General features: G+C 37.0%; 2 protein-coding genes across 3 annotated transcripts; one reads left to right on the forward strand and one right to left on the reverse strand.

Annotated features, from left to right (window-relative positions):
- Window positions 1–172: 172 nt before the first annotated feature.
- Window positions 173–10206, reverse strand: LOC136258157 (uncharacterized). 2 transcript variants are annotated; one of them, XM_066051467.1, is made up of 12 exons: window positions 10017–10205; window positions 9034–9387; window positions 8423–8566; window positions 7912–8337; window positions 7288–7356; window positions 3889–3933; window positions 3678–3839; window positions 2302–2362; window positions 2181–2254; window positions 2072–2131; window positions 1936–2008; window positions 173–480 (listed from the first exon to the last, which is right to left on the reverse strand). In XM_066051467.1, exons 1-12 carry the CDS (start codon window positions 10053–10055, stop codon window positions 374–376), a joined length of 1614 nt encoding a protein of 537 aa, XP_065907539.1. In that variant the 5' UTR covers window positions 10056–10205; the 3' UTR covers window positions 173–373. The 2 variants fall into 2 exon arrangements, with proteins under 2 accessions (XP_065907539.1, XP_065907540.1); XM_066051468.1 differs by lacking the exon at window positions 7288–7356 and having other exon boundaries at window positions 10017–10206.
- Window positions 10207–12379: 2173 nt separating this feature from the next.
- Window positions 12380–15318, forward strand: LOC136258158 (WSCD family member CG9164-like). The gene is made up of 2 exons (XM_066051469.1): window positions 12380–13482; window positions 14898–15318. The coding sequence occupies exons 1-2, from the start codon at window positions 12633–12635 to the stop codon at window positions 15305–15307; spliced, it is 1260 nt and encodes a 419-aa protein (XP_065907541.1). The 5' UTR covers window positions 12380–12632; the 3' UTR covers window positions 15308–15318.
- The last annotated feature ends 181 nt before the right edge of the window (window positions 15319–15499 follow it).

Consider the following 15499-nt stretch of genomic DNA (forward strand, 5'->3'; position numbering starts at 1 on the left):
CAACAGAATTCACAGAATCTGGAACAGTGCTGTTTACAGTTCACCTATTATTCTTTTTCCAACCTCACACAAATGAAAATTTGGTCTAGTTGGCTAGGCTGTAAAGATAGTACCAGGAGCTTATATATAAGCCTGGCAGCACTTATGATCTCCTGTAACTTTGTATTTTACTGCATACACATTTTGTGTGACTATAAATTCTTACCTCTTACAGAAAACATATGTGCTGAATAATTCTGTATGAGTACAAGGTCATGTACTCTGGAAGACAGCCAACCATATATTGCATATATATATATAATATGTATATAGTTCCTTAAATAAGGGTGTGCATGAACCTGATGTTAGAGTTCTGATTTCTAAAGATGTACAGTTATGTATGATACTGTGTCCTTAATTCTTTGATGGCATCTTCAATGCTCTTAATCCAAGTCTTCACCTCAGTCTCATTGTTTGCTTTGAGTCTGATGGCTCTATAACCTGTATGAATGATTGTGTAACACACGCATGGAAATTGGATGAAATCATATTACATGTGTAGCAGGTGTTGTGTGAGTGGATCTATGTACGTAAGATAGTAAATAACAGAAAATTTACAATTGCAAAGTATGTATGACATAGATAATTGTCTCTGAGATACTGTACACATCTTTTTGGACATCATGACAAATATTGGCATGGCAAAGACTGGTTGGACACTTGAAAATACAATGATTTTTGTGCAAAACAATACTTAAAGACAAGCTTCAATTTGCAAATTTCACACCGAGCACACAACGGCACTTAAGAGTATCACCCACAATGTGCCAAATCTCTGCATAATTTATACTGTACATACTATCTTTGTGTAAGAGTATACAGTATATACTCAGTACAATTGAACCAATTTGTTGTTTGAAAACAGCTTATTATGCCTTTGAGCAGTGCAAGTCTATTATCATGGTTATAAATTGAAGATTGTGCTCAAGAGCTGACTGCTTTATTGGAGTATATCAGCATTACCTGATTGTTGTATTAGAGTAAGTGACTGCTCTATTAGAGTATCTCGATCTTGTTTCTGCAAAGTGTAAATGATCAGTCAATAAACAGTTAAATTAATAATATCATTTTAAAAATATATTACAGTAAAAACATGCAGTTTTCTATTGCTATGGCACACATATTGTGCATTTTAGTAGAAGTTTGATATCATCCCTATTATGTTAGCATAATGTTTGATTCCTTTGCTAAACAATTATATGCTCGAAATTATGCTGGCATAGTTGGTGCAGGCCTGTGTATATACAGGAATTCAGTTAACCTACATATGATCATGAAGCTTAAGGTTACTTAGTGTATTTACAACAGTTTTACAGTACTACAGCTATAAGCTTTGTAAAGTGATTCATCGATATATAGGTATTGAAGCCATTCAACTACTCCACGGCCTGCAATATCATTACTCATGCACACTTTTATGGTAGAAATGGAAGATGGCCTGGTGAGGTTTATCCAGAACAGCATAGCAGATGGTAAAACAAGCGCATCTTGGAAATTTCTGCGTAGCACTTGGATAATATAATGGTGGTAGCTAATACTCCAACCATCCACCTGGTTGTGATACAGGTACACAAGTTGTTGTATAGCATTATTACGTGCAGGTGTATCTTGCTATCCTTTAACAGCTGCAATGTTATAAGATTGAAACTTGCTTTAGAGCCTTTGACCCACTACTTTATTGTTTTACGTCATCATTTTAGTAACAACACATCATCAACTTGGGCAGCTTCCCAGTGTAAACAGCACAGATGCAGTGCCCCTTTAAGTTTGAATGTAATAAAAGAATGTGTAAGAATATATTATGCACACAAAACGTTTACACAATGTTATAATGCTTTGGGCCTGTGTGCACTGTGCATGCACACACACGTACTAGTCTACACACACATTTCTTACATTGAACATTCTTCTTTGCTGGCTTTTTCACCTTAATCAGTGATGCTCGTTTGTTTATCACCTCAAAGGTTGCCTAAAACATTAATTAGAGTATGTGCATAAACGAAAAAATGACAAAAACAACTAACATCTCTACCTTTTTCTTCTTCTCTAATTTTAAATCTATCAAAGGGATCATGCCAAGTGGCCTGGAGTCCTAAAAGAATCACGTCATTTATTAATTATAAAAAAATAATATAACATACTTCCTTTGACTTTGAATAGAATAAAAATTCTTTAGTTAAAGTAAAATATCTTTTTCGTGGAATTTCACCACTTCCTATGCACAGTTCTTTTAGCAAACACATTGTGTTACAGTCTAGGTACCTTCCTTTTGTAAATATCCTTCTAAAATGCTAGAGGAAGATTCTTCATGATCTAGTGACACCTATAATACAAATGATTACATAGTTAAGAAAAAAAATTTACAGTAGCTATTCTACAGTTGTGCATGTCAATTTAATTTACACACATATGGATACTGCATAATATGGTTTATTGGCAAACTGCTTGAATCATGCTGTACACTATTCATGCACTACTTAAAATGGGGGATATGCACACAAGAAATGTTCTAATAAACATGTGATTTTTTTGATATATCACAGCAGTAAATGAATGTATTGTGGCACATGACAAATCGATTCTTCCAATGGACAGTAAAGCAGTTACAGTATGAGTACTTCTTCCAGAGCAACAAGTTAGGAAGCAGTGCAACTTGAGCCATCAGTATAGTCCAAGCTACATTTGCTACCTATACTGTTATTGTTCACTATCAATTTTTTAGGAAGCACTGCTGCACCATCAGACGGGTTAGGCTTTACGTCCTACTTCAATTCATGACAACATTTTGCAAATAAATGATTTGTTTTTATAAGGAAGTATTAATTTTGGGCTTAACTGTACTTAACATGGAAAAGATAGTTAAAACAGTGGAGAAGAAAATTGTCGATGTGAGGACCAGGGTACATACAGAAGTTAGCTGGGCTATCTGGCAAAGTTGGAATGATTCAGTATTGTTATACAGAATTTTAAAGCAATAATATGTGTCAATACTTCACAAGATTTTATACAATACTAGTTATACATTGAGAGGCTTGGGGTCAGCAACAAACTTAAAATCTTGCAAGTCAATTCTTGAAATCTGAAATCTTTCATTCCAGGACAGCAGCTGCAAAGATTAGTTGTTACTAGCAGCTGCAAAGGTAAGTTGAGGCTAGTGGGGACAGTACATTAGGTTGGGATCTATGTAATTTAATAATCTATACAAGCACGTTGATATCACTCAGAAGGGTTAATAAATTATGTACATACAAAGACCCCTCACTGTTGTTGTCTGACTTTTATTTTGCATTGGAGCTGATTACAGTAATATTTCTACTTATGTAAGGACTATTGTTGGTTTCAAATCTCCCATATCTCTATTTGGTAATAACATTATGCAAGGCTTCACCATTATTTCACCACCTTTATGCTTACAGATTGTATGGGAGTATAATATAGCAAACTAACTAACTTACATAGGCATAGAGACTAGATGGCCTAGACACCCATCACAATATTAAGATTGAGATACTCTAATAGAGCATTCAGCTTACTCTAATAAAACAGTCAGTAGGATTGCTTTAAATAAAAAGCTGCCTGCCTATATAAGAACCTTAACTGTAGAGCAGACATGCACAATTAACACTTGAACAATTCACCGTTTCATATGAATGAAGACTATCTGCACTTGCAACTAAAGTGTCTTCTTCAGGTAGAGGATCCCCAACAGAAAGTTCTTTACCATGGCGTAACTCATCCTCAGATTGTTTATCCGTATATGTGTGATGGTTAGCATCACTCTCTGAATGATGTGATATTGTCTATGAGAGAAATGCATGCTAAAATGTATATGGTACATTTTATACACACCTTAGCAGCTCTTTTCTTCTTGGATGCTGGCCATGATTCTGGTCTCTAAATTGTAAGTATAGTATGTCAAACTATTATAATGTACATGTAATAACATTATAAATAGGAAGTGAAATCAAAGCAAAAAAATAGCCTGAAGGATAGTAAAATTGTGCTGATTGTAAGTTATAACATCTAATAGCTAACTATACAAATACTTATAGCTACCTGCAATCCCAGCAATTCTACTATAAATATATTCCACTATAAATCAAGATCAATATTCACTTGTTTCATTTATGTTAAATGCACAGAGTATCAAGTAAAGTATATCTAATCAAAAACAGCCAAGTTGTAAAAAAGGTGCGGCCCCTAAAAGGCCATGGTGAAAAAAGATGTGAAATCCAAGGTGGCGGCCAAGAAATGGCTGTGATAGTAGGTTAATGGTAAAAATTTTAACAACGACAATTCATGTGAATTTGTGTTGAAATAACAACAATTCAGGTGAATTTGGTGCCAAAACACAAATTCACATGAATTGTCGTTGTTAAAATTTTTACCATTAACCTACCATCACAGCCATTTCTTGGCCGCCACCTTGGATTTCACATCTTTTTTCACCATGGCCTTTTAGGGGCTGCACCTTTTTTTACAGCTTGGCTGTTTTTGATTAGATATCACTTCTTTTTGTATTTGTATACTCCAAAGCCGGCCATGGGCTGGCTTTGGAGCTTTTTTAACCTATCCTTTTTCTTTACCACAGGAAGAATAAAGACAAAGCAGATTTTTAATACTTCAACTGTTTTTGATTTTATCGGTAATTATATACATATATTTATTACATGTCTATTATTCCCTACTGGATAACTCATTCGCAGTTGGTCTCTCTACTAAGGGACTTGAATTGTAGCTGAACTCTCTACAGGGTGATTTGCTTGTAGCTGAACTCTACACAGGATTAATCTCTCTAGAGGGTGAATTGTTTCTAGCTGATCTCTTTACAGGGTGATTTGTTTGTAGCTGAACTTTCTACAGGGTCATTGTTTGTAATTGATCTCTCTACAGTGTAATTTGTTTGTAGTTGAACTCTCTACAGGGTGATTTGCTTGTAGCTGAACTTTGATGGTTTCTTTGCAGCTGGTCTCTACAAGGTGACTTGTTTCTAGCTGATCTCTCTACAAGGTGACTTCTCCTACTACAGGGTGACATGTATCTACTATCTATATAGCTGAACTATTTACAGGATGATCTGTTTGTAGCTGAAATCTCTACAGGGTGATTTGTTTGTAGCTGAATTCTCTACAGGATGACTTGTTTCTAGCTGTTACTCTATAGGGTAACTTGTTTCTAGCTGAACTCTCTACAGAGTAGGTTCTTTGTAGCTGAACTCTCTACAAGGTAACTTCTTCTAGCTGATCTCTCTATAGGGTGACCTGATCTCTCTGCAGGGTGACTTTTGTCTTGCTGAACTCTCTACAGGGTGATTTGTTTGTATCAAAACTATCTACAGGATGATTTTTTATACCTGAACTTTTTACAGGTTGATTTGTTTGTAGCTGAACTCTCTACAGGGTGATCTAATCTCTCTACAGGGGGTGATTTGTTTGTAACTGATATCTCTACAGGTAGATTTGTCTGTAAGTGAACTCTCTACAAGGTGATTTGTTTGTAGCTGATTTCTCTACAGGGTAATTTGTTTGTAGCTTAACTCTCTACAAGGTGATTTGTTTGTAGCTGAACTTTCTACAGGTGATGTGTTTCTAGCTGATCTCTCTACAGGGTGATTTGTTTCTTCTGATCTCTCTACTGAGTGACTTGTTTCTAGCTGAATTCTCTTCAGAGTGACTTACTTGTAGCTGAACATTCTATAACTATAAAGTGACTTGTCTGTAGCTGAACTCTCTACAGGGTTACTTGTTTGCAGCTGATCTCTATAGGGTAACTTGTTTGTATAGATAAACTCTCTACAGGGTAGTTTCTTTGTAGCTGAACTCTCTCCACAGTGACTTGTTTGTAGCTGAATTCTCTAGAGAGTGTAGCCGAACCCTCTACAGGGTGCATGACTTGTTTATAGCTGAACTCTCTTCAGTGTGACTTGTACTGTCCTGAATCACTATTTGTAGCTGACCTCTCTATAGGGTGACTTGCTTCTTGCTGAACTGTCTATAAGATTAATTGCTTGCAGCTGAACTCCCTACAGAATAACTTGCAATGTAATAGAATTCTATAATGGAGTAAATAAATTAGCTGAATGCTCTATTAGGGTGACTGTTCTATTAGAGTATCTCGATCTCGCATTTGATACACGGAGTTGGCTTTCGAATCATAACTCAGTGGTTTGTAATCCGATTCTTCTGTACTACTGCAAGGACTTTCTATGAAGATTATTCCAGCTATAAACCTAATGATTCGCGATTAAGAAAAGGATACTACAGGCAACTGACGACAAACATTGACTCGTATAAATTTTCCTTTTTCCCCTCTGCAATTAAACTTTGAACCCCCTTCCCCCCTACATAATTAATTCCCCTTCCCTGGATAATTTTTGTAACAACTTAAGTAATTATATCTGTGCATTATAATCATTTGTGATTTCTGCACAGTAAAAACAAATAATAAACAAATAATAAAACCGATTTTCAGCTCATTGCTCTAAGCGGTTTGCCTAGTAGGCGTAAAAACTAATACTTTTTATTCATAAAAATCGATCGCGTAATTTTGACACAGGTTGGGTTTTGTGCCATATCTCCATGGTCTTTATCTCGATTCCTTTCAAACCACCAAAAGGCACTCCTACGATGGTTACTCCATCTACATAGCGATTTTCAACTCATTCCATTAAGCGGTTTACACTGTAGGCGTGACAACAAATCGATCTTGTTTTACATGAATAATCGGTAATAAATCCTGAACCATTCATCGGAGTTGCACCACATTTGATACTATGATTCCCCTTTGGACTCCCTTTCTGTGTGCCAAATTTCAAGGCGATCGGAGTACGCGTTTGAGTTTTATAGCAATTTTTGCAAGTGTGTGAAAACACGAAGAAAAAAAACGAAGAAAAAAAAATCGAAACTTTGGCAGCTAGTATCTCGGAAATGGCTGGAGCGAGTTCCTTCAAATTTGGTATGTAGCCTCCCCTGGCTGGCGGGCAACTCTGTAGCAAATTTGGATCCAATCGGATAAGGGATCACCGAGATACGAAGGTGTGAAAATGGCGTTTTCTTTCTTCCTGTCAATATACCCACGGCGTGGCGCGCCGGCTTCTTGGGCCGCACGACACACTATCGCCGTGTGCCTTATTATTTTATTATTATTATTAGCACTTTACAGTGACCAGCACTGAAGGTCTGACAGCTCTTGTCACACTGACGTATAGTGTAATGTTTGCAACAGACATGCTGTTCATGACACACGTACCTGCAGCTTTCCAGAGTTTAATAGTGCTGTATTACTCTGTAGCACTGATTGGTCTTCCTGATCTGGTTCCTAGAACAATATAAATCAAGGAACCATATGTAAGTGTGTGTAGTTGTGTGCATATGTAAGTGTGTGTAGTGTGGTGTGTATGAGTATCTTTGTATGAATATCACATCAAAACAGTTTAAATATTCTGAAGATAGCAATGACTAAGCCTGGGCGTGGACATACTTGTACATATTGTTATAAGTGGGTATAGCTACAATAGACAATGTAGCTATATACATAGGGACTTGACTCTGTTTGAATTATAGGGTTCTCTGGCATGTGACTACTCATCATAACTGGTTAACCAGTTAAGGTTCACAGCCCTATAAACAAGTCACCTGTTCAGTTGCCCAGGACAGAACAACCAAGACCGAATCATGTGCATGACATTGTAAATCGCTAAAATAAGCTACTACAGTACCAATTGGTTCTATGACTAGAAATAGATTACATGGACACTTACTGATAGTCTGATCACCAAAAATTGACACACACATGTACCAGAATGAAGTACGTATATCAATCAATGGGACTCATATTGTAAAAGTAATATGTACTGTATATACACTGACTTACGGCTGTTTGGGTTATCAAATGCTCATCATCAGCCTCATTCGCAGAACTGTCAGATGTTGATGGCTTTTTTGCAATAGATTTAAGAGATTCTTTCATAACAACCTCTCTTAAACTTGGATTAGATAAAGGACTGCGTGCCAATGGAATTTTATACATTGGCCTGTAGAACTGTGAGTCGACAGATGATGTCCTACTTCGGTTATAATCACTCTCTTCAGACGCAGTATCAATATTACGATGTATGTAGTCGGCATCTTGTTTTAGATATGCCTTAACACTTCGCAGTATGTTTCGTATGTCATGGTAGTGCCTAGCAATTTGCTGTGTGTTTATGTCTAGTGTAAGCTGACTCCCATGTGAGCTATTGGAATATTCCAAAAGTTTCTGAAACTTTAACACTTCAGCACTTGCACGGCAGCAATTGTTCTAAAATGACATAAAATAATGAATGCAATAACTATGATGATTAATTAATATGCAAATTTAGGTTATAGGGTAAACAATATCTCACTTGCACTTCTGCTATGAGCTTGTCTTTTTCTTGAAGTTGCTTTTCTAAACTTGAAATTTTATCCTCAAGACCATGAACATACTTGCTCACACTTGACTTCAGTGCCTCTGTCACCTGTTCAACTACCATAGCCATGCTTGGTTCCTATATATGATAAAGTATACTTTGTAAATGTGGAAACTACTGAAACAGTTTATGATAAAGGGGATTTGCATGATCATAACTGGAATTCCCCTACCATTACCCCTATAGCTGCTATTTATTATTATACACTTATATACTTCCTATACATGTAATAACAGGATTTCACATGACTCGTCTTGTGTATACAGATATCAGGTTTATATGGCTAACAGGAACTTGATCATCACTTAAGATGCCAATCATCCTTAAGAATTAATGGAATGGTAACCGTTTTCATGTAAGTCAATTTTATAATGATATTATTATGTCAGCTAGCTAGGCAACAAGACTATAATCAATTTCAACATCATTCAACTATCCCAGGTCAGTCAACTACACACATACAGTACTGCTTGGACCTATATAACAAGTTTTACATGCATATGTGCTGGACACAACAATATGGATATGGTTATTCTCCATTATACCGGTTTGGTATCATAAGTAATTGTTGGAATTGGTGTTGGCAATGCTGTCATCTCTTCAGCGGTCTTTTTTATCTTGTCTGCCAATTCCAGGTGTGAGGGATGCTCTTTTTCAGATTCAAGACAGGTTACAAATTTCTCATAGGCGTGTTCACCTTTACGTGGCAACAGTTGAACAAGGTGGTCAATCTTTTTCTGGTGAGTTTGTTTACACGATATCTCTTCCCATTCCTCTTTAGTGAGCAGTTCGTGTTTTCTCAATAGTGGAATCAGCTCTTGTAGGCTGAGGCATTGTCTCAGATCAGAGTGGTGCTCTTGCAACACTCTGTCAAAGTTCACAGGAGGTGCTAGTTTGTCCTATCAACATACACATACTGTTAAAAAAGCTGGATATGCTGTAAAAACATAGTGAGATCTGCATGTGGTAAGATATAGTAATTGTCACTGAATTTTTAGTGATGCCCTTGTGGTTCACTAAAATTTGCAGTGATGTTCGCTACATTACTTTGCCACACATTTTTTCAAGGCATATGATATGCAGCTAGTTATATGACATACAACTTAGCATACACAGAAGGTTGGTCTGCAATGTGCTTTTCGTGCAATAGACATAGAACAATAGCTCAGTACAGCTAGCTTCGTAGCTACTACACTCTAGGCTACCAGTGCAAGTCATTGTCACCTTTCAGAATCACCCTGTCAATCACATGCACATATGCCTTTGCTGTTTGTACTGTCATTAATGGTTAAAACCACAATGAGAAGGAAATGTGAATATTAAGACAAGTATATATCAATGCGATAGCCGATTAGCTAAGTGAGAGCGTCGGTTACATGCGACCACAAAGACTATATAATACAGTTATACTGAACTCAGAATACATACAAAACAGATCTGTAGACTAGAATATTTAATTATTAAACCGAGGGATTAAACGCAAAAAGAAAAAAAGAGAAAAAGATTAAACGCATGGCAGTGAACAAACCTTGGTCGATGAAGACGATAACGATAATGATGACATCATGTGAAAAATCCAGATTGCAACTTATTCGTTAGCCAGATAAGGGCACTATTCTAATATAACCAGTATGAACAGGACGAGGAGCAGACCGCGGGTATATAAGGTTATCCGGCATTTCAGTGCGGGGGGTAGTAACTAAACAAAAAGATGACGACAAGTTCACATGATCCGAGGGGTCGACATGATCAGTTTCAGTGACCATCACATGCTAGCAATATTCATGGTTTGGTCTTAACGAGTGTACGAGTCTGCGACATATAGATAGCTAGCTAGCTATATATATGTTCTATACCATATGCGTATTTTGTACCATACGCGTATGGTACATACCATATGCGTATACGCGTACGGTACAGCCATACGCGTATGGTACGGAAAATCGTACCATCTGAGTATAGCTAACCTGGTATGCGTATAATATCAAGCAGAAGGTTTTTACACTGCCTTACCTATTGACTACGCCTGATGGCACTCTGCTTTCATTTCTGTTCGGGGAAGAGGGAGGGGGAGGAGCTAGTCTTTCTGTTCATTTCATTTCATCAAAGTATCTGACATTTCATCAAAGTATCTGACAGTTCCACAAAATACATGCAATAGAGCCATCACCCATATAATTATGATGGTTTATGTAAGCACCTGTGGATTATTTTCTTGATGTCTTCTGACTTTTGTACATATTGATTTATTGCCTCATCCTGCTGTCTACTGCCTTATTTGTCATGGATTTCCATCTTGCATTTTTATAATAAATGACTTCATTTATCCACAGTGTAATTGATTTGAAAGTACACAAGCTGCTATACTGTATATGTTCTTTAGAATAGTTGAGTTAAAATGACCAGATTTGTGAACAGGTACCTTTTCCACACATTTTACATACCAGAAAACAAAATGATGTAACACTTGACTCCTTACACTGATAAACTTGCTCTTAGTATCAAAATGTAGATAGATACTAGTAGCTACTGTACACTCATGGATAATTGCATGCAGGCATGCGCAATTATAAGGTATATGCTATTGAATGAGGCATGTACATTGCCTGCTGAGATGAAGTAGGAAAACACAACGTGGCAGAGATTTTATGGTGAGTTTATGAGTTCTAATGTATAGTTCAGTAATGAATGTATATTAAGTAGCATGCATTGTTTTATTATTGTTAAGTGCGTTGTATAGCTACTTGCTACTTACTGTCATACTTGTGGATGGGAAGACAATGTGTTTAGCTACTCTTATCTGAATGTACTCTTTAAAGTTAACAACATCCACATTAATTTGTGCTTGTAGGTCCAGTGTGATGAATATACTATTTACGGTATGTATAAACAAGAAAAGTACGTAAACAAGACATTGGATCTTCAAAAGAAGAAGAGTGTACATGGTATATAAAAATGCAAATACAGTGAGGAGCCATGCTGCACAACTGATGACACTTACGAAGTTCATTTTTCCAGTTATTTGCTTTGCACAAGCAGTATATGCATATATGTATAATTCAGTTAGAGCTTACTAGCTACCATGCATGTTGTAATTGCTCTCCTTGCTTATTTACCCAATTCTGTTGTAAATTGTCAGTTATCCACACTTATAATTGAGTATATATATAAGACCATCTGCATGCTTCTGATAGCTACTGTATAAAGTAGCATACATGCACACTACATTTATGTAAAGTTCTGCAGACAAAGTGAGGTCATGTACATAAGATTTAGGTACATTAGTATAGGACTATAGTGGGAAATGCATGGGCATGCATGGCAAGGATAAAATGCATGCAGTGTGCTGATGAATAAATTTATAGTTACAGCTCAGTAGTAAGCAGATTATTGTGTTGTGTTCTAAGTTTGCTCAGTTACACTGTTAAAATGAAAAGTAACCACAACTCTCAAGGAGTTCCCAGTGTAGGGAGGATTTAACACCCCTGGAGAGTAACCATTACTCCAAAGGAGTAACTGGGGAGTAACACATGCTCTGAAGGTGGTGTCACTTACTCTTCAGAGTAATGGTTAATCTTTTCAGAGTGTTGGTTACTCTCTATGGGGTGTTAAATCCTCCCTACACTGGGAACTCTCAGAATGGTGGTTACTCTTTATTTTTAACAGTGTAGAAATGCTTGTAAAGACAGCCCATTGTAGCTAGGTGATGGCAAGACTAGAAGATACTGAGAAAAGGCATAATACGCATATGGTACGTACCATACGCGTATGTCTATACCGTACGCGTATGGTACGGAAAATCGTACCGTACGCGTATGGTATGTACCATACGCGTATGGTACATACCATACGCGTACGGTACAAAATACGCATATGGTATAGAACATATACGCTGCGATTCACGAAAGTGACCTGACTTGGCAACTTGGCATGTAGCAAAAAATAATAAAGCGTCAGACAGTTTCGTATCACTAGACTACCTTTCGTATCACTCCCCCCCCCCGGGGCTTGATGGACTGCCCTTTCGTATCACTAGACGTTCGCTGAGCTCACGTGATCTAGTGTAAGCTACCTTGCACTTTCTAATAGAGGTGTTCTTGTGAAAAGTTTACTTCAGACAGTGCATCTCGCAGTGCATTGCTCCATGTACGTAGCTAGACTACACGATCAAGTGAAGCGATCACACTATACTTGCCGCAAAGGTACGTTCATATACGTAGATAGCAGCGTTCCAGCCCTTCCTCCAGTACCTGTTGTAGTGTTCGAGTCGCGACTTTGTGACGTAAAAATGTCATCCCAGCAAATGCTAGTGTTATTGACTGCTACAGTATTTACCACCTTCTTCGGGTGTATGATATTGGATTCTTCATGGCAGCGCCATAGTTCAGTCATATTTGGACGACCATTGTCGATGAGCCAGCTTAAATCACTGGCGACTAAAGCACCTCGAAGCTATTTTCGAAACTATATCAATTCCCTGTCAGACTCTGAGCTTAATGAGCTTATACAAGGACATTTTGGTGAAGTCTCAGGTCTAAAATCAGCTGCTTTACAACGTGATTTTATGGCATGTCCAGGAGTAGAAATGCTCAAACACTTTTCTGATGCAGAAGGCGTAGTTCAGATACCAAAGCAACAGCAGGCTTGTAAGAATGATATGTCATTTCAGAGTTCTGGGGCTCCTGTAGCGTTGGTCAGTTGGCCAGGCTCAGGAAACTCATGGGTACGCCAACTACTTGAAACTTCAACAGGTATTTATACTGGTTCAGTGGATTGTGATCTTGCCTACATTGGAGCAGGAATGATTGGTGAAGGGATAGTTTCTAATAATGTTATAGCAGTAAAATCTCATTTTGATCCTCCCATGTGGAAATTTCCAAATAAAATTATTTACATTGTTCGAAATCCATTTGATGCTTTTGTAGCAGACTGGAACAGAGAGAAGTCAGGATCAGGAACACCACACATATCTGAAGCCAGTTATAAATATTTTGGTAAGTGTTAATACTAGAATATGTGTTTGAAGTTTAACACTTGCATGACCACACTGACATGAGTGCATGTTTGTGATGCATACATACGTAGTTACATTCTGCACTTTGTATGAGGAGTTTAACGTTTGTATGAAGACACTATTATCCTAACTACTTTTATGCTGGTGAATGAGAACTGTTGGTGTAGATTATTGTTGTTGATAAGGTCAAACCTTAGTTATGACAATTCTACTACTCATACTTATTTTGTGAAATGAATAGGAATCATGAAACATTCCATGTAGATGCTTTGATACAAATCAGTATTATATCAATAATGGGGAGATCCTAATGGGAGCTATATGTATACCCAATCCCTTAAATTCTATGTGAGGTAAGTCCCACAAGTACTTAAAATGACGTAAACGGATAACCTCTATAGTCCATTTTGTTTCAAAGAGTGACATCTGCAAACTCGCATACTGTTGTAACCAAACTTAAACCAACTGTTCAGCCAATGGCTTTTCCCAATCAAGGAGCAGTAAGCAACAGTTGTATAATAGCAAGTAGCAGCAGCGAATTAAATAGCATAGCAGCAGCAATAGCAAGTAGCTGCAGCTAATGCTATGTTATAGACCAGACACTATCTTTCAAGTACTCAATGTTTTATATAGCTACTACTGTGATTTGTTTTATTTCGTGCAAAAATAGTTTTGTGATAAAAATTTTTTGTGTAAAAATGTTTTTATATGGTTTACGTGAATGACTGCTTTATTAGAGTAGTTCAATCTTATGTAAAATTTTCGTACAAATTTTGCATACGAAAATTATTAATATGAAAAAAAAGAAGCAAATTATGGTACTTTTGATTAGCTTACTACAGTCGTACTGGTGTTATTAACCCGTACAGCATGCTTCTCCACATCAAGCATAAGCGAGCATGCATTACAGATATTTGGGGTTGCACTTGGGAATTACCAAAGTTTCCACAATTTCGTGAAAAGGGATCTTCTATGCACATTAAATACAACTATACATATACTTTGCTTATCTACACAGTGGCTACACTTCTGCTTGCTGCTCTAGTGATGCTGCTCATGATACTGTGAAAGAGCTAGTAGACCAGGCACTAGCTTTACTCAGTGAGTATTAGTAAAGCTAGGGCCTGAAAATACTCAGTGGTTTCCTATCACTGATAATATAGAATGTCACTAATCACACAACATTAGATTGTATATAAAGTTTATGCATGCACATCATGCAAGGTATATTACACATTGGTATAATTGCACATTGGTATATAACATACTGTAGTGTGCATGCATGTGCATTAGTGTAGAATACCTTCAGTAGTTATTGACACAAGTGTGAGGTGCGAGGACAAGTGCCAATAACTAAAATGTTAACTGGCTATATACATATTTGCAATACTTTAGTGAACAACTCCAAGTGGGACAGTAAAGTCAAGACCACAGCATATTGGTGGCGACAACACGTGGAACAGTGGATAAATGGGAAACACCCTGTGATAAATGGGAAACACCCTGTGATAAATGGGAAACACCCTGTGATAAATGGGAAACACCGTGTGTTGGTAGTGAAATATGAAAACCTTCTTGTTGACTTAAAAACTGAGCTACAAAGAATATTGGATTTTTTGGGACATCCATACACAGATAATGACCTCAACTGTACCATTCACTCTACCACTGAACGTTTTCATAGAAAACATTCTGAAAGTGCTATTAATAGATATACCCCAGAACAGAAAGCACATGTTAATGCACAATTACAGATAGCAAACAATATTTTACAAAAGTGTGACATAGAATATGAAGAACAGTAAATCATATTTACTGTGCCAAGTGTCTGTCACTTTGTATAATATATCAAGACACACAATAGTATCATGTGTCTAAAAAAAGCCAGCACGTCAGACAAGTGTGCAGGAACCAAGAAAATTAACACTGTTGTTTCCTTGCATTTGGAACACCTCACTAGTACCTGACCGTGGATATTATTGTGGGTAAGTCTATAA

This window comes from Dysidea avara, chromosome 6 (genome assembly GCF_963678975.1).
Source record: "Dysidea avara chromosome 6, odDysAvar1.4, whole genome shotgun sequence".
NCBI classification, from domain to species: Eukaryota; Metazoa; Porifera; class Demospongiae; order Dictyoceratida; family Dysideidae; genus Dysidea; species Dysidea avara.